This window comes from Macaca thibetana, chromosome 8, assembly GCF_024542745.1.
Source record: "Macaca thibetana thibetana isolate TM-01 chromosome 8, ASM2454274v1, whole genome shotgun sequence".
Taxonomy (NCBI): domain Eukaryota; kingdom Metazoa; phylum Chordata; class Mammalia; order Primates; family Cercopithecidae; genus Macaca; species Macaca thibetana.
In genome coordinates, this window is record NC_065585.1 from 105,143,145 (window position 1) to 105,170,864 (window position 27,720).

Genomic DNA, 27,720 nt, shown 5'->3' on the forward strand with positions numbered 1-27,720 from the left:
GAGCCCCATATCCTCAATTTAAGCAACCTTCTCTGTCATTACCATAAAATTTACAAACAAAACTAATGGGCTTGTACCTTAAGAAAGCCGTCACTTCAAAGTCACTGTACCAATTATTCCCTAAGTTATAAATGCTAATAGTTTTATGTTTGAGAAATCCTCCCTTTTTTCTAAATTTGGACAAATATTATTTAAATATAATAACAAAAGGAATAACAAAATACTTTGTACATCTTGGGGTATGCATGGCTTTTGACATCTGAAAATGGAAATGGTTATACACTATGGGAAGATAGCAACATTTGGCTTTAATGTTAAAGATACAATGAAGCTGTAATAGTAAATACTAGTGAGCCAGTAAAACATACTGAAGATACACACAGCTCTCTACTCCTAACCAGGGTTAATTAAACCAAGGGACTGATCAGTATTTAATAGCATATCTCTAAGAAATTTTAAATATTCAGCCAGCTATAGCATAAAAATGTCCCCAAGCATAGCAATGATCAGAAAATACATTATTATCACAGCTAACAACTCAAAGGTATTAAGTATTACTCACACATCCACACCAGTAGAATGCAAAGGACTGTGCCAATTGACTGGAAGAAATTCTACCCTCCCAATCTGCTGATTTTCTTGGGCTTTCTTAAAATGTGTCTGTAGCAAGTTCAAGGAAACACTGCGAAAATCATTAACTGGAAAAGAAAATTAACTTATGCATCAACAATGAAGTAACAAATCTGTAGAATCTGGATGCAACAAATCATGTAATTATACTCTAACTACATTTGCACAGAACACATACTGACTTCTGTCAAAAATAAAGTGGTATTCAGGAAAAATTATGAATGCATATAGGAAAAGATGTTTCTTTACTAACTTTTTTTTTTTTTGAGATGGAGTACTGCTCTATAATCCAAGCTAGAGTGCAATGCCGAGATCTCACCTCACTGCAGCCTCCACCTACCCGGTTTGAGCAATTCTCCTGCCTCAGCCTCTCGAGGATCTGGGATTACAGGCGCATACCACCACACCCAGCTAATTTTTGTATTTTTAGTAGAGATGGGTTTTGCCCTGTTGGCCAGGCTGGTCTTGAACTCCTGACCTTAGGTGATCTGCCTGCCTTGGCCTCCCAAAGTGCTGGGATTACAGGTGTGAGCCACCACACCTGGCCTAACAACTTGCTTTTACCGTACAAAATATTTCATCAAAAGAAGGCTAACTTCAGGCCAAGAGCAGTGGCTCATGCCTGTAATCCCAGCACTTTGGGGGGCCAAGGTGGGTGGATCGTATGAGGCCGGGAGTTTGAGACCAGCCTGGCCAACATGGTGAAACCCCATCTACTAACAATACAAAAATTAGCCAGGCATGGTGATGTGCACCTGTAATCCCAGCTACTCAGGAGGCTGAGGCAGGATAATCACTTGAACCCAGGAGGCAGAGGTTGCAGTGAGCTGAGATTACGTCACTACACTCCAGCCTGGGCAAGAGAGCAAAACTCTGTCTCAGGAAAAAAAAATAGTATATTTAAAAACAAAAAAAAAGGAACATGAAAAAAAAGAAGGCTAACTTCAAAACGTCAGCATCATGGGAACTGTTACAATTTTTTTTTTTTTAATCACATGACAATACAACAACAGTCTTGCAGTTGAATTCCTATCCTAACTTCCTGGTTCTTATAAATAGCACCACCCAATACTTTAAAGAAAAAAAATACACTGTTGTTTGAAATTCGTATCACATCAATCTCAACCTTCCACAATACAATTCTAGTTTATGTTTAGAACCATTAGCCAGTAGAGGCCGGGCGTGGTGGCTCACGCCTGTAATCCCAGCACTTTGGGAGGCCGAGACGGGTGGATCACGAGGTCAGGAGATCGAGACCATCCTGGCTAACACGGTGAAACCCCATCTCTACTAAAAAATACAAAAAACTAGCCGGGCGAGGTGGCGGGCGCCTGTAGTCCCAGCTACTCCGGAGGCTGAGGCAGGAGAATGGCGTGAACCCGGGAGGCGGAGCTTGCAGTGAGCCGAGATCCGGCCACTGCACTCCAGCCTGGGCGACAGAGCGAGACTCCGTCTCAAAAAAAAAAAAAAAAAAAAAAAAAAAAAAAAAAAAAAGAACCATTAGCCAGTAGAATAAGACACCCTAATTGGAATAATTAAACTTTGAATACTATCAGGTTTTAGAAGACACTTTTTGTTTTTGTTTTTGTTTTTTTTTTGAGACACAGTGTCACTCTGTTGCCCAAGCTGGAGTGCAGTGGCCCGATCTTGGCTCACTGAAACCTCCACCCTCCCAGTTCAAGCGATTCTGTTGCCTCAGCCTCCCGAGTAGCTGGGATTACAGGTGCCTGCCACCGTGCCTGGCTAATTTTTGTATTTTTAGTAGAGACGGGGTTTTGCCATCTTGGCCAGGCTGGTCTTGAACTCCTGACCTCGTGATCGACCCGCCTCGGCCTCCCAAAGTGCTGGGATTACAGGTGTGAGCCACTACGCCCAGCCTAGAGGACACCTTTCAAAATCTAGTTATACTAATGACTTAAATCCTCCAATTACAATATCAAAGGTTTATCACAGTATGAATTACAAAAATGATTGATGCTTCTGTTATTCATTAAACTCTATCATCTTTATGTTCCCTGTAAATTTGAAATGGTTAGAAACAGGACTATCACATCATAAAACAATTTTATAGGGATTAACTGCTTGTTCATTCAAGTTAGTTAAGAGTATAAACTATTAGCCCCAGGAATTTCCTAGCACTTCAGGTCTAAGCTGAGAAGCTTTACTACCTTGCCACCTGTCTTTAACTCTCTAAATCCTCTTATGCAGCTAAGACAACAGACCAAAGACAAGGCTTTATCTCAGCTCACAAGAGCACTGATTAATATTCTCTCACATGCTTTGCAAACCTACCACACTGTACAATGCTTCGAAAGCGGAGATCACAAGCTGGTCCAATCCCATGGACTACAAAAACCAAGTGATCTATTTGTAAAGGTTCTCCTATAAATGAAATTAAAAAGAAAATTATTCTGTATAATTAGTCATGTATTCTAATACCACTCATCATGAAAAGGTTATAAATATGAGCAAGTTAAAAGATGAACAGATAATTTAAAAGATATAAAATAGTCCTTTAAGTACGTAGCAAAAATACACTGATTTTACTTGGTTTCTAATTTATCTTGAAATAAATCTGCAAAATTTTTTTCAGGATTTTTTTCTTTTTTTCTGAGCTCTGAAAAAGAAAACTTGGCTGGGTGCGGTGGCTCATGCCAAAAAAAAAAAAAAGTTCTTTTTTTTTTTTTCAGGTTTTTTTTTTTTGGTTTGAGACCGAGTCTCGCTCTGTCACCCAGGCTGAAGTGCAGTGGTGTGATCTCAGCTAGCTGCAACCTCCGCCTCCCGGGTTTAAGTGATTCTCCTGCCTCAGCCTCCCGAGTAGCTGGGACTACAGGCGTACACCACCACGCCTGGCTAATTTTTTGTATTTTTAGTAGAGACAGGGTTTCAATAGGTTAGCCAGGATGATCTCGATCTCCTGACCCGCCTGCCTCGGCCTCCCAAAGTGCTGGGATTACAGCCCTGAGCCAACACACCTGGCCTTTTTTCAGTTTTTAAAAACTTTTTTTTTTTTTTGAGACAGAGTCTCACTCTGTCACCTAGGCTGGAGTGCAGTGGCATGATAAACACTCATTCCAGCCTCAACCTTCTGGGCTCGAGTGATCCTCCTGTCTCAGCCTCCAAATTAGCTGAGACTACAGACCTGTGCTACCATGCCCAGTTAATTTTTGTATTTTTTGTAGAAATGGGGTTTCACCATATTGCCCAGGCTGGTCTCGAACTCCTGGGCTCAAGTGATCCTTCTGCCTTGGCCTCCCCAAGTGCTGGGATTACAGGTGTGAGCTACCATGCCCAGCCTGGTTTTTAAAACTTTTTATTTTTAAGTAACTAGAAATGTACAGAAAACTAGAAAGCATAATACAGACACTCCCACGTACTTTTTACAGACATTCAGCTTTTTAACAATTACATTTGCTTTATGATTCTTTGTGTGTGTACACACACACACACATTTATTTTTCTGAATCATTAGAGAGCAGGCTACATACATCATGAATAGTATTGCCAAATTTTACCCATCCTACCCATATGTGCTAAGCAGTTTTAAAAGATATTTTTACATCTATTAAGATTCTTAGACAAATTGATGCTAATCTCAACTTGGAATAAACCCATACGATTAAAGATGATTTTTAAACCTTGAGGTAATCTAAATCCACAGAAAAAGGTCAAAATTTAAGGAGTAAACAAATACATCATAAGGTAAGAAAAAATAAATGGTTAACATTACCACAATGAATGTCAACAGAGATGTTCTCAACTCCTCTCTTCACAGTTCTTGGTCGACCCTGCTCCGTGGGTGCTGAACCCCAATCATCAGATCCTGCAACTGGCTGGTAATGCACCATAAGCTTAAACAGAACAGATCAGAGAAATAAAAATATTCTACAACACAATCATCTCTATACAATGCAGTTTTAAGTGTAGAATGATGTCTTTCAAACCACGCAGTCAAATGTGAACTGGAGTTTTGATATGCAACTCGTACAGCTTAAAATGAGAACCCTGAAAATATATTAGGCTAATGGATTTGTCAATAGTGCCCTTCTACATGGAAGACATGCTCACATAATATGTCAGTGATTTTCTTGTTCTACAGTGGCATAATTTTCCCTAAGAAAATTATTTTGTATAAGCTGAGTTGGGTAAGTAACAGTAGTAGCTACAAGTTTTTAAGTTTCATAGTTGTGAATTCAATATAAAATGTGACAAAGGTTATCCTACATAGAACGCTTAGCAAAAGAAACCAATTGAGCTCTCCCTAACAGTGCAATTAACTTTTTATCCCAACAAGATAAATGCTTTGTTTTACCTTTGGATTGTGTAAAATAATAATTTCTCTGTTGGGAGATTCCAGTTTCTTTTTCCATTCATCCAAAGTTACAGCAAGCATGTAAGTTTCCTTAAAAGAAAACACATTTCATTAGAGTTCTCTAGTAGCTTTCCTATTAAAACTGAACTTATTCACAAGAATACTACTGTATTAATGAGTTTCAATAAGAATATCCTACTCCAATTTATCAAATTTATTTTTAAATCCTTTTTTTGTTGTTGTTGTTGTTTTGTTTTGAGACAGAGTCTTACTCTGTTGCCCAGGCTGGGGTGCAGTGGCGCAATCTCAGCTCACTGCAACCTCTGCCTCCTGGGTTCAAGCGATTCTCCTGCCTCAGCCTCCCAAGTAGCTGGGATTACAGGCACCCGCCACCTCACCCAGCTAACTTTTGTATTTTTAGTAGATATGGGGTTTGGCCATAATGGCTAGGCTGGTCTCAAACTCCTGACCTCAGGTGATCCGCCCACCTTGGCCTCCCAAAGTGCTGGGATTACAAGCATAAGCCACAGCACCCAGCCTATTTTGAAATTACAACAGATAGTAGCACCAGGACAAAGGGGAAAAAAAACACACACACACACACACACCCCCCCCTCGCACTCCTAATTCCATCATCTACACTAGATAATTACTGTTCACATTTTAGTATATTTGTTTTTTTTTTTTTTGAGACGGAGTCTCACTCTGTTGCCCAGGCTGGAGTGCAGTGGCCGGATCTCAGCTCACTGCAAGCTCCGCCTCCCGGGTTCCCGCCATTCTCCTGCCTCAGCCTCCCGAGTAGCTGGGACTACAGGCGCCCGCCGCCACGCCCGGCTAATTTTTTGTATTTTTTAGTAGAGACGGGGCTTCACCGGGTTAGCCAGGATAGTCTCGATCTCCTGACCTCGTGATCCTCCCGTCTCGGCCTCCCAAAGTGCTGGGATTACAGGCTTGAGCCACCGCGCCCGGCCTAGTATATTTGTTAATATTAATGTTCTAGACCATGCGTGGTGGCTCATGCCTGTAATCCCAACACTTTGGGAGGCCAAGGCAGGAGGATCACCTGAGGTCTAGTATTCAAGACCAGCCTGGCTAACATGGCAAAACCCCATTTTTACTAAAAATACAAAAATTAGCCGGTGTAAGTCAGGCACAGTGGCTCACACCTGTAATCCCAGGTCGGGAGTTCGAAACCAGCCTGACCAACATGGAGAAATCCTGTCTCTACTAAAAATACAAAATTAGCCGGGCATTGTGGTGCATGCCTGTAATCCCAGCTACTCAGGAGGCTGAGGCAGAAGAATCACTTAAACACAGGAGGCGGAGGTTGTGGTGAACTGAGACCGCGCCACTGCACTCCAGCCTGGGCCACAAGAGTGGAACTCCCTCTCAAAAAAAAAAAATTAGCCAGTGTGGTGGGGCGCGCCTGTAATCCCAGCTACTTAGGAGGGTGAGGCAGGAAAAGTGCTTGAACCCAGGAGGCAGAAGTTGCAGTGAGCCGAGATCGTGCTACTGGACTCCAGCCTGGGCAACGGAGTGAGACTGTCTCAAAAACGAAACAAACAAACAAAACAAGAAAAAGGCCGGGCGTGGTGGCTCACGCCTGTAATCCCAGCACTTTGGGAGGCTGAGGCAGGCGGATCACGAGGTCAGGAGGTCGAGACCATCCTGGCTAACACAGTGAAACCCCCGTCTCTACTAAAAATACAAAAAATTAGCCAGGCGTGGTGGCGGGCGCCTGTAGTCCCAGCTACTCAGGAGGAGGCTGAGACAAGAGAATCGCTTGAACCTGGGAGGCGGAGGTTTTAGTGAGCCAAGATCGCGCCATCGCACTCCAGCCTAGGCGACAGTGAGACTCCGTCTCAGAAAAAAAAAAAAAAAAAAAAAAAAAAAAAAAAATACTAATGCTCTACTCCAATTTAAAGAAAAATTTCAGTTTTCAGAGCAAGAAAAATAAAAGCTAAAAAAGATCAATCCTGTGACCATAGCATAATAGACTTTGCGTGTGTGTGTGTGTGTGTGTGTGTATTTTTTTTTTGTAGTGATGGGGTCTCGATTTGTTGCCCAGGCTGTTCTCAAATTCCTGGGCTCAAGTCATCCTCCTGCCTTGGCCTCACAAAGTGCTGGGATTATAGACAAGAGCCACGGTGCACAACAGGCGTTTTTTGGTTTTTTTTTTTTTTTTTGAGATGGAGTTTTTCTCTTGTTGCCCAGGCTGTAGTTCAATGGTGCCATCTCAGCTCACCACAACCTCCCCCTCCCGGGTTCAAGTGATTCTCTTGCCTCAGCCTCCCGAGTAGCTGGGATTACAGGCATGCACCACCATGCCCGACTAATTTTGTATTTTTAGTAGAGACTAGGTTTCTCCATGTTGGTCAGGCTGGTCTCAAACTCCCAACCTCAGGTGATCCGCCTGCCTCGGCCTCCCAAACTGCTGGGATTACAGGCGTGAGCCACCAGGCCCAGAGTACTGTTTTCTTTTTTTACACCTTAAAACAACACAGCCATTTCCATTGTATTCTAAAATCTGAAAAAGGCCGGGCACGGTGGCTCACACCTGTAATCCCAGCACTTTGGGAGGCCTAGGCCAGCAGATCATTTGAGGTCAGGAGTTTGAGACCAGCCTAGCCAACATGGTGAAACCCCATCTTTGATAAAAATACAAAAAAATTAGCCAGGCATGGTGGCGGCCACCTGTAATCCCAGCTACTTGGGAGGCTGAGGCAGGAGAATCACTTGAACCCGGGAGGTGGAGGTTGCAGTGAGCCAAGATCGCACCATTGCACTTCAGCCTGGGCAACAGAGCGAGACTCCATCTCAAAAAAAAAAAAAAAAATCTGAAAATAAGACTACTTCATCCTGAAACTTGCTTGCAAATAGAAATGCTTTATCATGTTTTATAATGTGATACAGACAGAACCAAACTCTTTCTGGAAATTTCACAAAATAAATTACAAAAGAAAGATTATTAAATAAGAGAAGGAAAGAATAAGTAAAAAAAGAGTCAAAAGAATACCTCTAAAACTTGGCTGAAGCTCTCCGAGTAGGGAACATACTTATTGTCTTTGTCCCCCTTGTAAAACCATGTACATCGTCTCACTTCCGATGCTAGTTCATCCCAGTATACAGCATACCGCATCCTTTCCCCCAAATGAACATCATATCTGCCCCCATCAGTAGGAACAACTCTCCCATTACAATCTTTTCCTTTCAAGGATTGAAAAGGGGAAAAGAAGTACATATTTCAAAATATATCTCCCAACATACAATTCTGAGTTATACTCTAAATAATGTTATAAAACATATGAATGAACAGTTCCTACTTGGCTAAACACCAAACAAAATGGAATTTAATTCATATCTTTTTCACTACCTACTTTACAAACCGTCAAAACCATTCCTGATTTTAATGAAACATGAAAAAAATATTACCCAAACAGTTTTGTTCTTTTTCTGAGGAAAGATAGCAGTGCCCCTTAAAAAAAAAGTATATAATGTGATTTTTCTGAGTTTGCTTGGGAACCATAAGGTAAATTAATAACCATCATGATGATTCAGTATAAATAGAATCATTCTTGTTTTATAAAAGAAAAGTCAAGTGACAAGTTAGAGAGTTCATTCTTCTGCACTGTGACACCCCACTCTATACATACTTTTTTCTCTTTTTTTTGAGACAAGTCTCACTCTGTCACCCAGGCTGGAGTCCAGTAGCACAATCTTGGCTCACTGCAACCTCCGCCTCCCAGGTTTGAGCAATTCTCCTGCCTCAGCCTCCCAGGTAGCTGAGACTACAGGCACAGACCACCCATCTGGCTAACTTTTGTATTTTTAGTAGAGAAGGGGTTTCACCATGCTGGCCAGGCTAATCTCGAACTCCTGACCTCAAGTGATCTGCCCGTCTTGGCCTCGCAAAGTGCTGGGATTACAGGTATGAGCCACTGCACCCAGCCTTACACATTCTTTATAAAACAAAACATAAGCTAGAACATTAAAGATATTACTGGGGGGCTGGGCACAGGGTGTAACACGCCTGTAATTCCAGCACTTTGGGAGGCCAGGCAGAAAGATTGCTTGAACCTAGGAGTTCAAGATCAGCCTAGACAATATAATTAGGTCCCCAACTCTAAGGAAAAAAAAAATTATTGGGTAACTATGCAGAAATAATAATAGATACTGTTTTCAAAATACAGACCAAATTCTGGAATATTATTGATTGGCTAGGTATTAGTGCAGAAGTTCTATATAAAATGCTGTAAGAAATTATTTAACTGGAAAAATCTAAAATTTAATTTTCATAGCACTCACTATAAGGACCATTATACTATAGTTTGAAGAGGGGAAAGTCTTTGTCTATTCCAAGTCATAATTTTCACCTACCAGAGTTATATGCCTCCTCCAGCTGCTGTGAATCCTCAGAGTTGAAAGGAATCCATGTCTCCTTAGAATCTATTATCTTACAATAAAACCAATGGGGAGAAACTGGTTCATACAAGCTGCCAGCATCCATGTCTATTAGCTCAAAGGAACTACATGAGTTTGATGATGGGGATGGATCTGACTGGGACAACTGCTCCTGTTGTGACTGCACTGATGACATTTCGCTCTCTAAAGACAAAAGAAAACTATCAGGAAAATGATTTTAACTGTGTAACTGTTCGCACACATACACAAGCACAAAACTAATCATTTTACGGAGCCATTTCTGCAACAACAACAACATCATCATCTACATAATTTAAAAGAAAAATAACATAAATTAGCAGCTGGATGGGTGGAAGCTTTAAATAAAATGCTTCTATTAGATCAACCATTGCGCGGAGTTCCCAATTCTCTCGGAAAACTGGGTAATTTTACTCAGTCCATAAGTTATAAAACAAACCCAGAATTACAGGACCACATGCTCGAAACTTGATTGCAACAAAAACATTTTACCCTAATTTCCAATCTAAATGTAGTTAAAGGCAGAAAATTTACTCCAAGTCAGCTGGGTCATGCCCTGTCCTAGTAACGCCAAGGTTTTGGGCTCCAGGCCCCTACCATTACACAACTAACAGAATCTTAAAATACAAAAAAAATAAAACTACTCGCTTAGGAACCAATCATTTTTGATGGATCCTTGAAGTCATTAATGGGCGGTGGCACAAATTCGGAAAAGAAATCTAGCCCGGGGCCACGGTGCGCACGCGCACGCCCACTAGCAAAGCCAGAATCTCAGAGGAAAGGTAACGAGCGACCTCAAAAGCCTCCTCCCGCAGAGGCTGCTCTGACCAGCTGTTTCTACCTCTCCAACACTCCTTCCATTCGGCAATGACCAGCGCCGCAGGCACCAGAGGGACACTTCTAAGTTGCCCCGTAGGGCAGGGGGCAGGAGCGCATCTCACGCGGGCCCAGCGGGACGGTAGACGCCGGCTTTCGGCTCCATTGTCCTTTTCCCCGCACAGACTTACCTCAGCCACCTTGGCGCGCCCCTAGCCCCCGCGACCCTAGGCCCTGGCGCCCCGCTCCGGGCCCTCGGAGCTCGGGCTCAGGTTGTCCGCCCGCAGTCCCGCGACAGCAGCAGGACAGCCAGTGCAGACCACAGGGTAAACAAGGTTCACAGGGTGCCCAGGGTTCCCCCAGGCTAGGGGCTTCCGCATCCCGGCCCCGCAGCGCTGCACCGCCCACCGGCACCCAGCCCGGCCTCCCTCGGTCCAGCCGCCCGACGCGGACTCACCTGGCGGCCCCGCCACTCCTCAGGCTCTCCTGCCCTCCCTGAGGGGGACACGGCATGGCCCGGCCGCGGCCTTTACCCCAGCCCGGGCGGGGCGCGGCGGAGCAGGGCGGAACCTGCGGCCCAGCCGGGCTCGCGCCGAACACCAGGCGCCACGGCGGTCCCAGTAGGCGAGTAGCGGGCCCGGATGCCGGGCGAAAAGGTGAGGCGGCGGGGAGCGCGCCGCGCGACCGCGGGTGGGGCGCGCAGGGCCCCAGGGCACGGGTGGCAAGTGTCGCGAGAGGTGGAGGGATTCGCGCGAGACGTGGCTCCTCCTGCGGGCAGGGAGGTGCAGCGCCGGGCGGCGGGCGGCTGGCGGCTGAGGTCTAACTGCCAGGAAGAGTTTCGAGTGTCCGTGGCGGAAAGGGCTTCGAGGCGGCCCCTCACGTATGGGGCGGGAAAGTTGGCCTGATCCTCGTGATACGCTGCAGACCCTACTAGTGCGCCAGGGTCGTGTAGGGGACCACCGGACACAGGGACGCCGCGGCCCTGGGATCAGCGGAGTAGGGCGGAGGGCGCAGTCGCCCCGCTCTTTGCCTCTGTTTCTGGGTGCTGAGAACGGGTGTCACTGGCTTTTGCCAGGAAAAAAGGCTTTGGCCCCTCCTCCGTGCATTTATTATGATTTAGAGGTTACCAAAAAGGTATCCCTAAAAAATGTGGTGTTGGCGCCTGGGTCAGAGCTACTCAGGAGGCTGAGGCTGGAGGATCGCCGGAGCCCACTGGTGCAGGTTGCATGAGCCCAGATGGCGCCACTGCACTCCAGCCTGGGTAACACTGCGCCACTAGTCTCTAAACAAACAGTAAAAAATGTGTGTGTGTGTGTATTTAGAGGCAACCTTAACAGGATTTAAAAGATGCGTGTGTGTGTGTGTGTGTATTTAGAGGCAACCTTAACAGGATTTAAAAGATGCGTGTGTGTGTGTGTGTGTGTGTGTGTGTGTATTTAGAGGCAACCTTAACAGGATTTAAAAGATGCCAGGGAGGTTGGAGATGAGATACTGCTGTCCAAACAGGCAGACATAACTGAGGTGAAAAGGTGAAAGGGGCTGGGCGCAGTGGCTCACACCTGTAATCCCAACACTTTGGGAGGCCAGGAGTTAAAGACCAGCCTGGCCAACATGGTGAAATGCCATCTCTACTAAAAATATAAAAATTAGCCAGGGGTGGTGGCTCACGCCTGTAATTCCAGCTGCTTGGGAGGGTGAGGTGGGAGGATCACTTGAACCCGGGAGGCAGAGGTTGCAGTGAGCCAAGGTCACAGCCACTGCACTCCAGCCTGGGCAACAGAGGGAGACTCCATCTCAAAAAAAGAAAAAGAGAAATTTCCCGCAGTCATGAGGTCGAGTACAGGCCCTGCCCGACTCTCCTTAGTATTTCATTTTAATACCTTTTGGTATTAAAAATATATATATTTTCCTATTTTCTAACTAGATTATAGGGCAACGATTTCGGGAATTTTTTTTTTCAGCTTTTTTTTTTTTTTTTTTTTTTTTTTTTTTTTTTGAGACGGAGTCTCACTATGTCGCCCGGATGGAGTGCAGTGGCGCAATCTTGGCTCACTCTCGGCTCACCGCAACCTCCGCCTCCCGCGTTCAAGCGATTCTCCTGCCTCAGCCTCCCTAGTAGCTGGGATTATAGGCATGCGCCACCACGCCTAGCTAATTTTTGTATTTTTGGTAGCGATGGGGTTTCACCCTGTTGGCCAGGATGGTCTCGATCTCTTGACCTCGTGATTCGCCCGCCTCGGCCTCCCAAAGTGCTGGGATTACAGGCATGAGCCACCTTGCCCGGCCTATTTCAGCTTTGTTCTTTCTTCAGAAACAGAAAAAGAAAACAACTTTTTATAACACATTTTTTCTCTCTACAAATTAACAGCCACACACAAATATCCCCAACACCTTCCCTTCAAATTTATTACACTTAGAATAGTTTCTGCAAGGCCGGGCACGGTGGCTCACGCCTGTAATCTCAGCACTTTGGGAGGCCCAGGCAGTACAATTTAGCAAGGGGTGGAGCTAAAATCACGAACCCGCACAGTGTGACTTCAGAGCCTGCACCTAAGTAACTTGCCTAAAATCAGTCAAGTAAGTGACAGAACTGGAACTTTAGGTTCTCTATCTTCAAATCCTGTTGTAGCCTCTATACCAGCTGTTCTCAAATTTGGAGGGCTGTCTCAAAAAAAAAAAAAAAAAGTGGATTGCAATGTGTAGTTTGAAAATATATCAGTAAACTTTTCATATTCTGATACTATTAAAATCCATTGGTCTGTCTTGCAGTTTATTTTTGTTGTTTTGAGTAAAGTGAAAGCAAGTTTATTAAGAAAGTAAAGGAATAAAAGAATGGCCACTCCATAGGCAGAACAGCCTATCCTGCACTTTGAATGGATCTTTTTACCCATGTGTGACTTAAGCCATCATGTATTGGTCATTTGGGAAATACCAGTTCACTGAGCTATGCAGATCTTCCAAATGTTAATATATTTTATTATACTTTTTTTTTTTAATTACTGATCTCATCAGAAAAGTCTTTAATATTGGGAAGCTGTCAAGCTCGGAGTAGCAGGTACAAGTTTTCCAATATTCTGCTTTTTCTTGATAGGTCAAATTTTATCATTGGCAACAAATGATAAATTGTCTTCCTTGAAATGGCAAGTCTCCTTTGTTTTCAAGTAAAGTTCTGCTAAATACTTACATACAAATAGCCATAGTTTGTCCCTTGTACTTTCAAATAAAAATGATGTTGCATGAAAAAAGAGCATCTAGTTCAGCTTCCAATTCAAATAGTCACTCAAGTTCTTTTTCTTCAAGACACCACCATCTTACTTTTGGTATGCAACAAAATGGTTGTATGGGCCACAGTGGCTCATGCCTGTAATCAAGCACTTTGGGAGGCTGAGGCTGGCGGATTGCATGAGTCCAGAAGTTTGAGACCATCCTGAGCAACATGATGAAACCCATCTCTTAAAAAAAAAAAAAAAAAATTGGCCGGGCGCGGTGGCTCAAGCCTGTAATCCCAGCACTTTGGGAGGCCGAGACGGGCGGATCACGAGGTCAGAAGATCGAAACCATCCTGGCTAACACGGTGAAACCCCATCTCTACTAAAAAATACAAAAACTAGCCGGGCCAGCTGGCGGGCGCCTGTAGTCCCAGCTACTCGGGAGGCTGAGGCAGGAGAATGGCATAAAACCCAGGAGGTGGAGTTTGCAGTGAGCTGAGATCCGGCCACTGCACTCCAGCCTGGGCGACAGAGCGAGACTCCGTCTCAAAAAAAAAAAAAAAATTAGCTGAGCATGGTGGCACAGACCTGCAGTCCCAACTACTCAGAAGGCTGACATGGGAGAATGGCTTGAGCCCAGGAAGGGGAGGTTGCAGTGAGCCATAATCACGTCACTGCACTCCAGGCTGGGCAACAGAGCCAGACTCTGTCTCAAAAACAACAGGTTTTGTTCATAATTTTGTCATATAGAATGTGAAAAAGATGTGAACTAATGAGTTAAGAGTTAACAAAAGTAATCATTTTTACTGATTCATGAAGGGTATTCTTAAGCGAAACTGGCACTATTATTATTAATGCATGGCAGTCAAGAATACAATGACTGACAGTGAAATTTATTTCTACTGCCTTAATTTATGCTACAGTGTCCACACTCTTAGCATTGCTTTTGCATCAATAGTACAAACGTCAACCCAGCAAAAAGGGCAAATCATATCTTAGTATCACTATGAAAATAGTTTCAGGCCACGCGCAGTGGCTCACACCTGTAATCCCAGCACTCTGGCAGGCCGAGGCAGGCAGATACTTGAGGACAGGAGTTTGAGACCAGCCTGGCCAACATAGTGAAACCCCATCTCTACTAAAAATACAAAAATCAGCTGAGCATGGTGGGGGGCACCTATAATCCCAGCAACTCGGGAGGCTGTGGCAGGAGAGTTGCTTGGAGGCAGAGGTTGCAGTGAGCCAAAATTGTGCCACTCCAGCCTGGGCAACAGAGCAAGACTCCGTCTAAAAAAAACATACTTTCCACTTTGGGAGACCGAGGCGGGTGGATCATGAGGTCAGGAGATCGAGACCATCCTGGCCAACATGGTGAAACCCTGTCTCTACTAAAAACACAAAAATTAGCCAGGCATGGTAGCACGCATCTGTAATCCCAGTTACTTGGGAGGCTGAGGCAGGAGAATCACTTGAACCCGGGAGTTGGAGGTTGCAGTGAGCCAAGATTGCCACTGCACTCCAGCCTGGTGACAGAATGAGACTCTGTCTCAAAAAAAAAAAAAAAACTTTTGGCCATGTGCGGTGGCTCACGCCTGTAATCCCAGCACTTTGGGAGGCACGGATCACCTGAGGTCGGGAGTTCGAGACCAGCCTGAACAACATGGAGAAACCCTGTCTCTACTAAAAAATACAAAATTAGCCGGGCGTGGTCACGCATGCCTGTAATCCCAGCTACTAGGGAGGCTGAGGCAGGAGAATCGCTTGAACCCGGGAGGCAGAGGTTGCAGTGAGCGAAGATCGCACCATTGCACTCCAGCCTGGGCAACAGGAGCAAAACTCCGCCTCAAAAAAAAAAAAAAATAGTTTCAAACTTGTTACACCTGCAAGAGTCTCTAAGACTCCCAGCATCCATAGACCACCCTTTGAGAACTGCCCTGGAGCTTGGAATACAAAAGTAACAATACAATACCTACCCCTGAAGGAGTTCAGTCTTAATAGTAGAGACAAACCATTAAACAAATAACTGTATCTTCAGTGCTATAACAGAGGCAGGTACTAGATAAATTAGTAGTTACAAAAAAGGGAGTAATCACATATCCTGACATAACAGAAATTCTCATTCTTGGTAGAATCCAAAAATCAGATTTTTTTTTTTTTTTTTTTTTTTTGAGGTAGGATCTTATTCTGTTGCCCAGGCTGGAATGCAGTGGTACAATCATAGACTGAATTCCTAGGCTCAAAGCGATCCTGGGTTCAAGTGATCCTCCCACCTCAGCCCTCTAAGTAGCTAGGACTACAGGCATGTGCCACCATACCTGGTTAATTTTTTTTATTTTTTGAGATGGAGTCTCGCTCTGTCGCCCAGGCTAGAATGCAGTTGGTACAATCTCGGCTCACTGCAACCTCTGCCTCCCAGGTTCAAGCGATTCTCCCACCTCAGCCTCCAAATAGTTGGGACTACAGGTGTCCACCACAACGCCTGGCTAATTTTTGTATTTTTAGTAGAGATGGGGTTTCACTGTGTTGGCCAGGCTGGTCTCAAACTCCTGACCTCATGATACACCCGCCTTGGCCTCCCAAAATGCTGGGATTACAGGCCTGATCCACCACACCCGGCCGTACCTGGTAAATCTTAAAATTTTTCTTAACAGACAGGGTCTCACTACATTGCCCAGTCTGGTCTTGAACTCTACACTCAAGTGATCCTCACACTGTGGCCTCCTAGAGTGCTGGGATTACAGGCGTGAGCCACTGTGCCCAGCAGGAATCTGCATTTTAAATAGTTACCACACATGATCTGGATGCAAGTATTTGGGATCCACATAGTATATATTTTAGGTTCCCCAAAAATCTGTGTACATAGGTAGTTTCAGGCAAACAGGATATCTTACTGTGCCCCTTAAAAATAAAAACCCACGGCCGGGCTGGGTGGCTCACTCCTGTAAAAACTTTGGGAGGCGGAGGTGGGTGGATCACGAGGTCAGGAGATCGAAACCATCCTGGCTAACACAGTGAAACCCTGTTTCTAATAAAAATACAAAAAATTAGCTAGGCGTGGTGGTGGGCTCCTGTAGTCCCAGCTACTTGAGAGGCTGAGGCAGGAGAATGGTATGAACCTGGGAGGCTGAGCTTGCAGTGAGCCGAGATCGCGCCACTGCACTCCAGCCTGGGTGACAGAGCGAGACTCTGTCTTAAAAATAATAATAAATAATAAAAACACACTTAATGTTACTGGCTGTTGTCTGTGGTTGTGTATCAGCCTTTTACCAGATAAGCCTTAACAGGTAAAATGTAAAACAATCTCTACTTTTTCCCTTTCAATGTTCTAGTGCAAGAGGCAGCAAATTTTTTTCTGTAAAGGGCCAGATAAATTCTTTAGGTTTTGTAGGCCATAAGGCTCTGTCACAACTAATCACTTCACCTGTTGCATCACTAAAGCAACCAGAGAGGAGATGTAAACTGATACATGTGGCTGTGTCCCAGTAAAGTGCAGGCAGGGGTTTAATTTGATCTCAGGTAGTAGCTTGCTGACCCCATGCTCCCTAGTGCAGAAGATAATGCTAATGGCCAGTAAGTTGTCTGAAGAGCAAAACCAAGAATGTAGGGGTCATAAACAACTGAATCTTATATCTAAAGCTGGAATCATTGTTTTTAGAGGCAGAAGTCCTCAATCCGAGATTGACACCTAGGCATCCAGAGTGAAGAAAACTTCACAGTTGTCTCTGATGCTGACTATAAAATAACAAGACCAGGGCTTTGGGCTCTGACAGCGATTTTCAAACTTTCACCGCTCACTGCAGCTTCGACCTCCCAGGCTCAGATGATCCTCCCACCTCAGCCTTCCAAGTAGCTGAGACCACAGGTGTGCACCACCACATCCAGAGAATTTTTTTGTTATTTGTAGAGACACGGTCTTACTATGTTGCCCAGACTGGTCTCAAACTCCTGGGCTCAAGCGATCCTCCCACTTTGGCCTCCCAAAGTGCTGGGATTACAGGCATGAGCCACCATGCCCAGCCCTAAGGAGGTTCTTAAAAATGTAGATTTTCAGATCCAACATGATGTGAAACATAGATTCAGAAACACAGATTAAAACGTAGATTTTCAGAATCCAACAAGATTCTGATTTGACTAGAACATTTAATCAGAGGGGTCCCTATTGTGATGGTTAATTTTAGGTGTCAGCTTGACTAGATTAAGGAATACCTAGAGAAATGGTAAAACATTACTTCTGGGTGTGTCTGTGATGTGTCTTTGAGGGTGTTTCCAGAAGAGATTGGCATGTGAGGTGGTGAACAGACCTCTCTGAAGGCACAGAAGATGTGAAGATAACTTTGTGTCCCATGTGAATGCTCACCAAAGGGTGACCTCCGCAGAAGAGAACTTTAATAACCAAGTAGAAAGGATGACCTATTCTGTGTATACTAGTCAGCCTCTGGCCCCTGCCACCCCTTGTCATTGCCCAGCCACCCCTGTCATTGCTCATGAAGAAACTGGCCATGGTAGCAGGCATAAATGTTTTGCATGGCTCAGCAACATGGACTCCCACTCACCAAGGCTGACCTGGCTATGGCTACCTCTGAGTGCTCAATCTGACAGCAACAGAGACCAGCACTGAGCCCCTGATTATGGCACCATTACCTGGGGTGATCAGACAGCCACCTGGTGGCAGGCTGATTACACTGGAAGGCTTCCATCAGGGAAGGGGCAATGTTTTGCTCTTACTGGAATAGACACTGAATAGGATTTGCATTCCCTGCCCATAATGCTTCTGCCAAAACCATCATCCCTAGATTTACAGAATGCCTTATCCACTGTCATAGTATTCCATACAGCAGTGCTCTGACCCAGCAGTGCTCTGACTCACTTCACAGCCAAGAAAGTGTGAAAATGGGCTTATGCTCATGGAATTCACTGGTCTTACCATGTTCCCCACCATCCTGAAGCAGCTGGCTTGACAGAGTGGTGAAATGGCCTTTTGAAATCACAGTTACAGCACCAGCTAGGTGGTAATACTTGGCAGGACTGGGACAACCTATAGGTGCTCTGAATCGGCATCCAGTATATGGAACTGTTTCTCCCATAGCCAGGATTCATACATCCAAGAATCAAGGGGCAGAAATGGGAGTGGCACCACTTACCATTATCCCTAGTGACCCACTAGCAAAATTTTTGCTGCCTATTCCCAAGACTTTATGCTCTGCTGGCAGGTCTTAGTTCCGCAGGGAGGAATGCTGCCACCAGGAGCCACGATTCCACTGACCTGGAAATTCAGACCGACACCCAGCTACTTTGGGCTCCTCATGTATCTGAGTCAAAACGCCAAGAAGGGAATTACTATGTTGCTGGGGTGACTGATCCAGACTACTAAGGGGAAATTGTCCTATTACTCCCTAGTGAAAGTAAGGAAGAGTAAGTGGGGAATACGGGAGATGCCTTAGGGCATCTCTCAGTATTACCATGCTCCGAGATTAAGGTCTGTAGGAAACTACAACACCCCAATCTAGGCAGGACTACAAATGGCCCAGACTCTTCAGGAATGAAGGTTTGGGTCGCCCTGCCAGGTAAAGAACCACAACAACCATCTAAGGTGCTTGCTGAAGGCAAAGGGAATACAGAATAAGGGTTTTAGCTGGTACTTATAGCTAACTTATTCTACAAATGGGCAGTAGTAGTTATAAATACCAACTAAAACCATGTTACAGAAACAAAGACTGTTTCATTAAGAAACAGTCACATACAGGCTAGGTGCGGTGGCTCATGCCTGTAATCCCAACACTTTGGGAGGCCAAACTGAGCGGATCACTTGAGGCCAGGAATTTGAGACCAGCCCAGCCAACATGGTGAAACCCTGTCTCTACAAAAAAAAATAATAATAACAATAATAAAATAAGAACAAAAATTAGCCAGGTGTGGTGGCACACACCTGTAATCCCAGCTACTCGGGAGGCTGAGGCAAGAGAATCGCTGGAACCTGGGAGGTGGAAGTTGTAGTGAGCCAAGATCATGCCACTGCACTCCAGCCTGGACAACAGAGTGAGACCCTGTGTACTAGCCTGTTCTCATACTGCTAGTAAAGACATACCCGAGATGGTAATTTATAAAGGAAAGCAGTTTAATTGACTCACAGTTCAGCATAGCGGCTGCGGCCTCAGAAAACTTCCCATCGTGGCAGAAGGGGAAGCAAATACGTCCTTCTTCACGTGTCATCAGCAAGAGGTGCCAAGCAAAAGGAGTAAAAGCCCCTTACAAAACCATCAGATCTCATGAGACCTCACTATCACGAGAACAGCAGCATGGGGGTAACTGCCCCCATGATTCAATTACCTCCCACTGGGTACCTCTCATGACACATGAGGATTATGGGAACTACAATTGAAGATGAGATTTGGGTGAGTACACAGCCAAACCATATCACTCTGTATCAAAAAAGTCACATGTGTATATTTATTTATACACACACACACACATACTTTTTTTTGAGACAGGAGCTCCCTGTCACCCAGGCTGCAGTGTAGTGGCATGATCATAGCTCACTGCAGCCTTGACCTCCCAGGCTCAAGTGATCTTCCCACCTCAGACTCCCAAAGTGCTGGGAGTACAGGTGTGAGCCACTGTACCCAGCCATATGCATATATTGAGCAATATCTGTTTTCATTCCTTATTTCTTTATAATGCAACATAAGACATATTGACTTTACATCAATATTTAAGTATTGTTAATTTTACATCATAGTATTTAAGTTATGGGATATCAGGAAGAGTAAACATCACCCAAGAACTTCACCTTCTCTTCTCGGGATGGGATTAATGCATTTCTGATTGTACATAGGATAGTTGTGTCATGGTAGGCAGAAATAATACCTTGCTATTATCTTTGAGATTAAATATTGCTTAAGGAGATGCATATGGGTGCCAAGATGATAAGAGGTGGACTTGTGATGCTTAATTTTAGGTGTCAACTTGACTGGATTAAGGAATACCTATAGAAATGGTGAAGCATCACTTCTAGGTGTGTCCATGAGGGTGTTTCTGGAGGAGATTGGAATGCGAGTCTGTGGATTGAGTGGGGGAAGATCAATGTAGGAAGGCAACATCCAATCATTGGGGTCTCAGAACAAAGAAGACAGAGAAAAGGGCCAGGCGCGGTGACTCATGCCTGTAATCCCAGCACTTTGGGAGGCGAGGTGGATGGATCACCAGGTCAGGAGTTCGAGACCAGCCTGACCAACATGATGAAACCCGGTCTCTACTAAAAATACAAAAATTAGCCAGGCGTAGGGGCATGTGCCTGTAATGCTAGCTACTCAGGAAGCTGAGGAGAATCACTTGAACCCAGGAGGCAGAGGTTGCAGTGAGCCGAGATCAGTCACTGCACTCCAGCCTGGGTGACAGAGTGAGACTCCATCAAAAAAAAAAAAAAGAAAAAAGAAAAGAAAAGGAAGGAAGGAAGGAGAGAGAAAAGAAAGAGAAAAGGGAATTTCTTCTCTCCCTCTCTGTCTCTCCTGGAGCCTGAGACACTCTTCTGACCTTGGACATTAGAACTCCAGGACTTGCACCAGCAGCCTCACATGTTCTCAGATGGAATTACACCATTGGCTTCCCTGGTTCTGAGACTTTCACACTTGGACAGAGCCATGCTACTGGCATCCCAGGGTCTCCAGCTTGCAGATGGCATGTCCTGGGACTTCTCAGCCTCCATAATCATATGAGCTAATTCCCTAATAAATCCCCTGTCATCTATCTGTCTACACTGTTAGTCCTGTCTCTCTGGAGAACTCTAAGAAAATTAATCTATACTTTAATCAAGAATATGCAGGCTACAGCTGTAAGGCAAGATGCTTTGAATCAGGAAACAAGAAGACTTGAGCTTTCAGCTGTACCACTTACTGATGAAGTAAGAATGTTAGAATTAGAAGAAACCAATTAGAGACATCCAGGGTGATGTTATCTTCCAGCCCAAACTCAATGGTTTTTAGAAGCTCAAAAACCAGTCATGAAAATGCATTTTATTACTTTACAGCCACAACTGAAAAGTTCCTGCCCTCAACGTGAATAATTTCTCTTAGATATTTCGCTTTGAGGAGTGATTTATATTTATGATTTCTCTTACTTAAATGAGGGCCACATTTTGAGAGCAAGTAATAGCTTCAGTTTAAGCTGTGCAGCAAGGTGGCTCTCCTCTAGCCCTGGGAGGTTTCCAACAAGCCAAAGTTTCCTCTCAGCTAGGGTTGCCAGACTGAGCAAATGTAAATGTAGCAAATGGAAATATAAAATGTAAAATGTTTAGGAAAACACAGGAGAAAATCTCTAGCAACTAGGGGTAAGCAATGAGTTCTTAGAGACTTGACACCAAAAGCTCCATGCTTTAAAGGAAAAAATGATAAACTGGACATCATCGGAATTAAAAACTTTACTCTGTGAAAGACCCTCTTAAGAGGATGGAAAGACAAGCTACAGACTGGGATAAAATTTTTGCAAACTATGTATCTGATGAAAGTCTAGTATCTAGAAAACAAAGAACTCTCAAAACTCATTAATGAAAAGGCAAAAAAAAAATTGAGCTAAATCTTGGTTTCTACTATCATTCTTCAATTAGAGGACGCAGGACTCATTGGAGAAATAACTGATTCTTGGACTGGAACAGGAAAAATACAGGATGAACCTGGAGCATCTCATAGTAGCAGAAAGTTTAGAAGGGCTTAAAAAAAAAAAAAAAAACACAAAACAATGGGTATGTGTCAGAAGGATAATGGAATCAATGGAAAGAGCTTCCAGTGGCCTAAGTGGAACAATTAGAGCAATAAAATGAATAAGGCAGCATTAGAGCATAACCCAAAGTATAAAATAAATATCCATGAGTCCATACTCAATAAATAAGAGATTAGGCCAATCTTCCTTGTAGGGAAATTCCAAATAATTTACATAGATATTCCACTCCCAAGAAGATGAAGAATAAGTTCCACACTCCTTAAGTGTACAGCTGTGTCTACTGACTTTCTTCCAGAGTATAGTGTGAAAAATGGACAAAAAAGAGTATAGTGAAGAAGTCTGACCAACACTACCTCAGCCAGGTGATTAAGGTTAATGTTAACAGTACAAGTCATGTTGATAGCATATGCCCTTGATATGATTGATGAGAAGAGTAAGTCGCCTCTGTGGTCTTCCTCCCTAAAACCCATAGCCCCCATCTAATGATGAGAAAAACAGACAAATCCCAATAGAGAGATGTCCTAAAAAGTACTTTGCCCGTACTCGTCTAAACTGTCAAGGTCATCAAAAACAAGGAAAGCCTAAGAAAGTGTCACAGCCAAGAGGCCCCTAATGAGACATGATGACCAAATGTAAGGTGGTATCCTGGATGGAATCTCAGAAGAGAAAAGGGATATTAGGTAAAAACTGAGAAAACTAAATAAAGTATGGCCTTTTGATAGTAAGAATCAGTATTGATCCATTATGACCGATGCACAACACTGAGTTAAGGTGTTAATAGGGGAAACTGGGTGAGGGGCATATGGGAATTCTCTGTAGTATCAAGTATCATCACAGTTTTTCTGTAAGACTAAATTATCCTAAAAGTAAAAGTTCATTAAAATAAACCTATTTAGAAAATAGGCAGAATACTTGCAATATATTTCACAGAAAAGAATATACAGATCACAAATTAGCACATGAAAAGATGTTCAACATCATTAACAATTAGAGAAATGCAAGTTAAACAACAATGACATATCAAAACACACCTATCATTATGGCCAAAATAAAAAATAGTGATAATACCAAATACTGGCAAGGATACAGAGAAACTCATACATTGCCTGTGAGAATATAAAATGGTATAGCCACTCCAGAAAAATACGGCAGTTTCTTTAAAAATTATACGTGCAACTAAACTAAGACCCAGAACTGCACTCCTAGGCATTATTTCATTTCATAAGAAATGAAATAGACGGAGTCTTGCTGTGTCGCCAGGCTGGAGGATCACTTGAGGCCAGGGATTTAGGATTAACCTGGGCAACATAGTCAGATCCTGTCTCTAAAAAAAGGTGTGTGTGTGTGTGTGTGTATGTGTGTGTGTGTGTGTGTGTGTGTGTGTGTGTGTGTTTTGAGACGGACTCTCGCTCTGTCACCAGGCTGGAGTACAGTGGTGCGATCTCAGCTCACTGCAGCCTCCGCCTCCTGGGTTCAAGGGATTCTCGTGTCTCAGCCTGAGTAGCTGGGATTACAGTCATGTAGCACCACACCCAGCTAATTTTTGTATTTTTAGTAGAGACAGAGTTTCATCATGTTGGCCAGGCTGGTCTTGAACCCTGACCTCATGATCTGCCCACCTCAGCCTCCCAAAGTGCTGGGATTACAGGCGTGAGCCACTGCAACCAGCCAAAAGTTTGGTTTTTTTCTTTCTTTGTTTTGAGACGGAGTCTCAGTCTGTCACCCAGGCTGGAGTGCAGTGGTGTGATCTCAGCTCACTGCAAGCTCTACCTCCAGGGTTCACACCATTCTCCTGCCTCAGCCTCCCAAGTAGCTGGGACTACAGGAGTCCACCACCACACCTGGCTAATTTTTTGTATTTTTAGTAGAGATGGAGTTTCACCGTGTTAGCCAGGATGGTCTCAATCTCCTGACCTTGTGATCCGCCCATCTTGGCCTCCCAAAGTGCTGGGATTACAGGCGTGAGCCATTGCACCCAGCCAAGTTTTTTTTTTTTTTTTTTTTTTTAAATGATAGAAGAGGCGGGGCATGGTGGCTCATGCCTATAATCCCAGCACTTCGGGAGGTGGATCTTGAGGTCAGGAGTTCAAGATCAGCCTGGCCAGCATGGTGAAACCACATCTCTACTAAAAATACAAAAAATTAGCTGGTGTGGTGGTGGGTCCCCATAGTCCCAGCTACTCAGGAGTCCAAGGCAGGAGAACTTCTTGAACCTGGCAGGTGGAGGTTGCAGTGAGCTGAGATCATACAACTGCACTCCAGCCAGGGTGACAGAGTGCGAGTCTTTCTCAAAAAAAAAAAAAAGAAAGAAAGAAGAAGGAAAAAAAGATGGAAGAAATGTAAAACACAATGTTTTAGAAGTTAGAAGAAAAAGCTTGCCAGGCATGGTAGCTCATGCCTGTAATCTTAGCACTTTGGGAAGCCAAGGTGGGTGTATCGCTTGAGCCCACGGAGTTCAAAACCAGCCTGGGCAACTTGGTAAAACCCTGTCTCTACAAAAAAATACAAAAAGAAGTAGTCAGTTTTGACGGTGTGCACCTGTATCCCAGTTACTCAGGAGGCTGAGGCAGGATGATCAATTGAACCAGGAAGGCAGAGGTTGCAGTGAGCAGAGATTGTGCCCCTGAACTCCAGCCTGGATGACAGAATGAGACCCTGTCACACAAAAAATAAAAATAAAAGAAGATAAAGTTGTATAAATCTACAAAGTACCACAAAAAGGCAAAACGTTTAAAAAACAAAAAACAGAAAACATAAAATTAAAGAACCAATCTGAGGCCTACAGTCAAAACAGTAGTAACTCTAGAAAGTAAATATTAGAGAAGACTGGGATGGAGGAAAGAGGGAAATTAACAAACAAACAAAAAATCAAAAAATTTCATAGGACTTAATGGTATGAGTTTCCAGAATGAAATGGCTCCAGCAAAATGGATAAAAATGGCCCTACAACAAAGATACTCTTAGGAAATTTCAGAACAGTGGGCCCCCCATCAAAATTCTATAAGCTTCTAGATAAAAATATCAGGTTTTATACAAAGGATCTGGAATCAGAATGGCATATGCTTCTAAACAGCAATTCTGGAATCTACAAGACAATATAACAATGCCTTTAAAATCCTTAAGATAATCATTTCCTAAAATTCTATACCCAGCCAAACTATCAATCCATTGGCTAGGTGGAACAGACATTTTCAAATACACTAGATAAAAATAAATTATTTCCCATGCACCCTTTTCCAGGAAGCACCTGGAGAATATGCTCCACCAAAATGAGGGAATAAACAAAAAGAGAAAGACATAGGATATGAAAAACAGAAAACCAAAAGAAGAGACAAAAAGAATTCCCAGGATGACCCTATGTACTATGCCAGGAACATACTAGTTTTCCAGTCAGAAGAGTTCAGGATAGACTTCTTCAGAAGTTTGAAATTGATAAAATATTTATTTTTTATATATATAAAAATATATATATATTTAAACATTTTAAATATATATAAATATATATTTAAATTATTATATATTATATATAAATATAATATTTTAAATTAATATATATTATATATATTAATGGCCAGGGTGATCTCCTGACCTCAAGTGATCTACCCACCTCAGCCTCTCAAAGTGCTAGGATGACAGGCGTGAGCCACCGTGCCCTGCCAATATTAATAATTTTTAATCATTTTTTATTTATCTTAATTTTTAATTTTTTTAAAAAATAGAGACGAGGTCTCACTATGTTGCCCAAGTTGGTCTTGAACTCCTGGGCTCAAGCAATCCTCCTGCCTTGGCCTCCCAAAGTGCTGGGCATACAGGCATGAGCCACCATGCCTGGCCTTGTCTGAGCATCTTGAGAGACTTAGACAACTGAGAGAAGGGAGATAAGCAAACAAAACAAATATGACAGATGATTAATTCCAGGGAAAACAAGTTGTTAGGAAAGGAAATCAGGTTACTATATAGCTAAACTCTGCTTAGCATTTACATAGTCAGGATAATGTACAATAAAACTACCAAATAAGTATATCGAGGCCAGGTGTGGTAGCTTGGGAGGCCAAGGAGGGAGGATCACTTGAGCCCAGCCAGGCATTTGAGACCAGCGTGGGTAACATGGCAAGACTCCATCTCTACAAAAAATTACAAAATTAGCCAGGTGTGGTAATGCATGCCTCCCAGCTACTGGGGAGGCTGAGGCAGGAGGATCCCTTGGGCCCAGGAATTTCAGGCAGTAGTGAGCTGAGAGCGTGCCATTGCACTCCATCCTGGGTGACAGAGTAAGACCCTGTCTCCAAAAACAAAAATATATATATATAGAGAGAGAGAGAGAGAGAGACAGAGACAGAGACAGAGACAGAGACAGAGACAGAGAAACCTGGCCGGGCACGGTGACTCACACCTGTAATTCTAGCACTTTGGGAGGCCAAGGTGGGCAGATCACCTGAGGTCAGGAGTTTGAGACCAGCCTGGCCAACATGATGAAACCCCACCTCTACTAAAAATACAAAAATTAGCCAGGTGTGGTGGCACACGCCTGCAATCCCAGCTACTTGGGAGGCTGAGGCAGGAGAATGGCTTGAACCTGGGAGGTGGAGGTGCAGTGAGCCAAGATCATGCCATTGCACTCCCACCTGGGTGACAAAGCAAGACTCCATCTGAAAAAAACATAAAAACTCAATTGAAGCTGGTTGAGGTGGCCCATGCCTGTAGTCCCAGCTACCTGGGAGGCTGAGGCAGGAGGATCACTTGAACCCAGGAGTTTAAGACCAGCATAGCAAGACTCTGTCTCTAAAAACAAAATTTTTTGATTAACAAAAGAAAAACTCAATTGAAAGTGGTTGCCTTTAGAGAAGGAAAAATGGGGGTGGGATCAGGAGAATGCTGCCTTTCATAGAACTGACTTTTTAAACTCGTAACTTCTACGAATTGAGGTAAATGCCTCACTTTTTTAAAAAAAAGAAGTAAAAAAAAGTAAAGTTGTAAAAGAAAAGCTCTATCAATGATCCATCCCCCAAAAACTTTTTTCATGCCTATTTAATCTATATTCTTCAATTTTTTTTTTTTTTTTTTTTTTTGAGACGGACTCTCGCTCTGTCGCCCAGGCTGGAGTGCAGTGGCCGGATCTCAGCTCACTGCAAGCTCCGCCTCCCGGGTTTACGCCATTCTCCTGCCTCAGCCTCCCGAGTAGCTGGGACTACAGGCGCCCACCACCTCGCCCGGCTAGTTTTTTGTATTTTTAGTAGAGACGGGGTTTCACCATATTAGCCAGGATGGTCTCGATCTCCTGACCTCGTGATCCGCCCGTCTCGGCCTCCCAAAGTGCTGGGATTACAGGCTTGAGCCACCGCGCCCGGCCTCTTCAAAATTTTTTTAACCTGCCTACCTTTAATGGTATTATTTACATTAACCAACTAAAGAACTGTTTTCAAAACCCCATTTGTAAAATCATTTAAAAGAATTCTGCACCAACATGTGGAGACACCTATAATCCAACCCCCATATACTTCATTAGGGCTTATTTGTTTAAACATTTACATTGGCATTCATACTTGGAACAACAGAGGGTTATTATTTAAAAAAAATAAAAGAAAAAGAAAAAAAACATAG

At 43.7% G+C, this 27,720-nt stretch overlaps 1 protein-coding gene across 7 annotated transcripts in view; it reads right to left on the reverse strand.

Annotated features, from left to right (window-relative positions):
- DDHD2 (DDHD domain containing 2) overlaps positions 1 to 10,670 on the reverse strand; it is a 46,094-nt gene extending 35,424 nt beyond the window's left edge. For 6 of the 7 annotated variants that reach the window (XM_050801312.1, XM_050801311.1, XM_050801313.1 and 3 more), the window contains exons 1-6: positions 9,320 to 9,564; positions 7,959 to 8,149; positions 4,943 to 5,032; positions 4,361 to 4,481; positions 2,923 to 3,012; positions 563 to 698 (exon numbers count right to left, since the gene is read on the reverse strand). In XM_050801312.1, coding sequence (XP_050657269.1) covers positions 563 to 698; positions 2,923 to 3,012; positions 4,361 to 4,481; positions 4,943 to 5,032; positions 7,959 to 8,149; positions 9,320 to 9,539 — 848 coding nt within the window. In that variant the 5' untranslated portion in view covers positions 9,540 to 9,564. Of the gene's footprint in view, positions 1 to 562; positions 699 to 2,922; positions 3,013 to 4,360; positions 4,482 to 4,942; positions 5,033 to 7,958; positions 8,150 to 9,319; positions 9,565 to 10,655 lie in introns of those variants that run through there. The other variant, XM_050801314.1, reaches the window with a different exon arrangement.
- Positions 10,671 to 27,720: the final 17,050 nt, after the last annotated feature.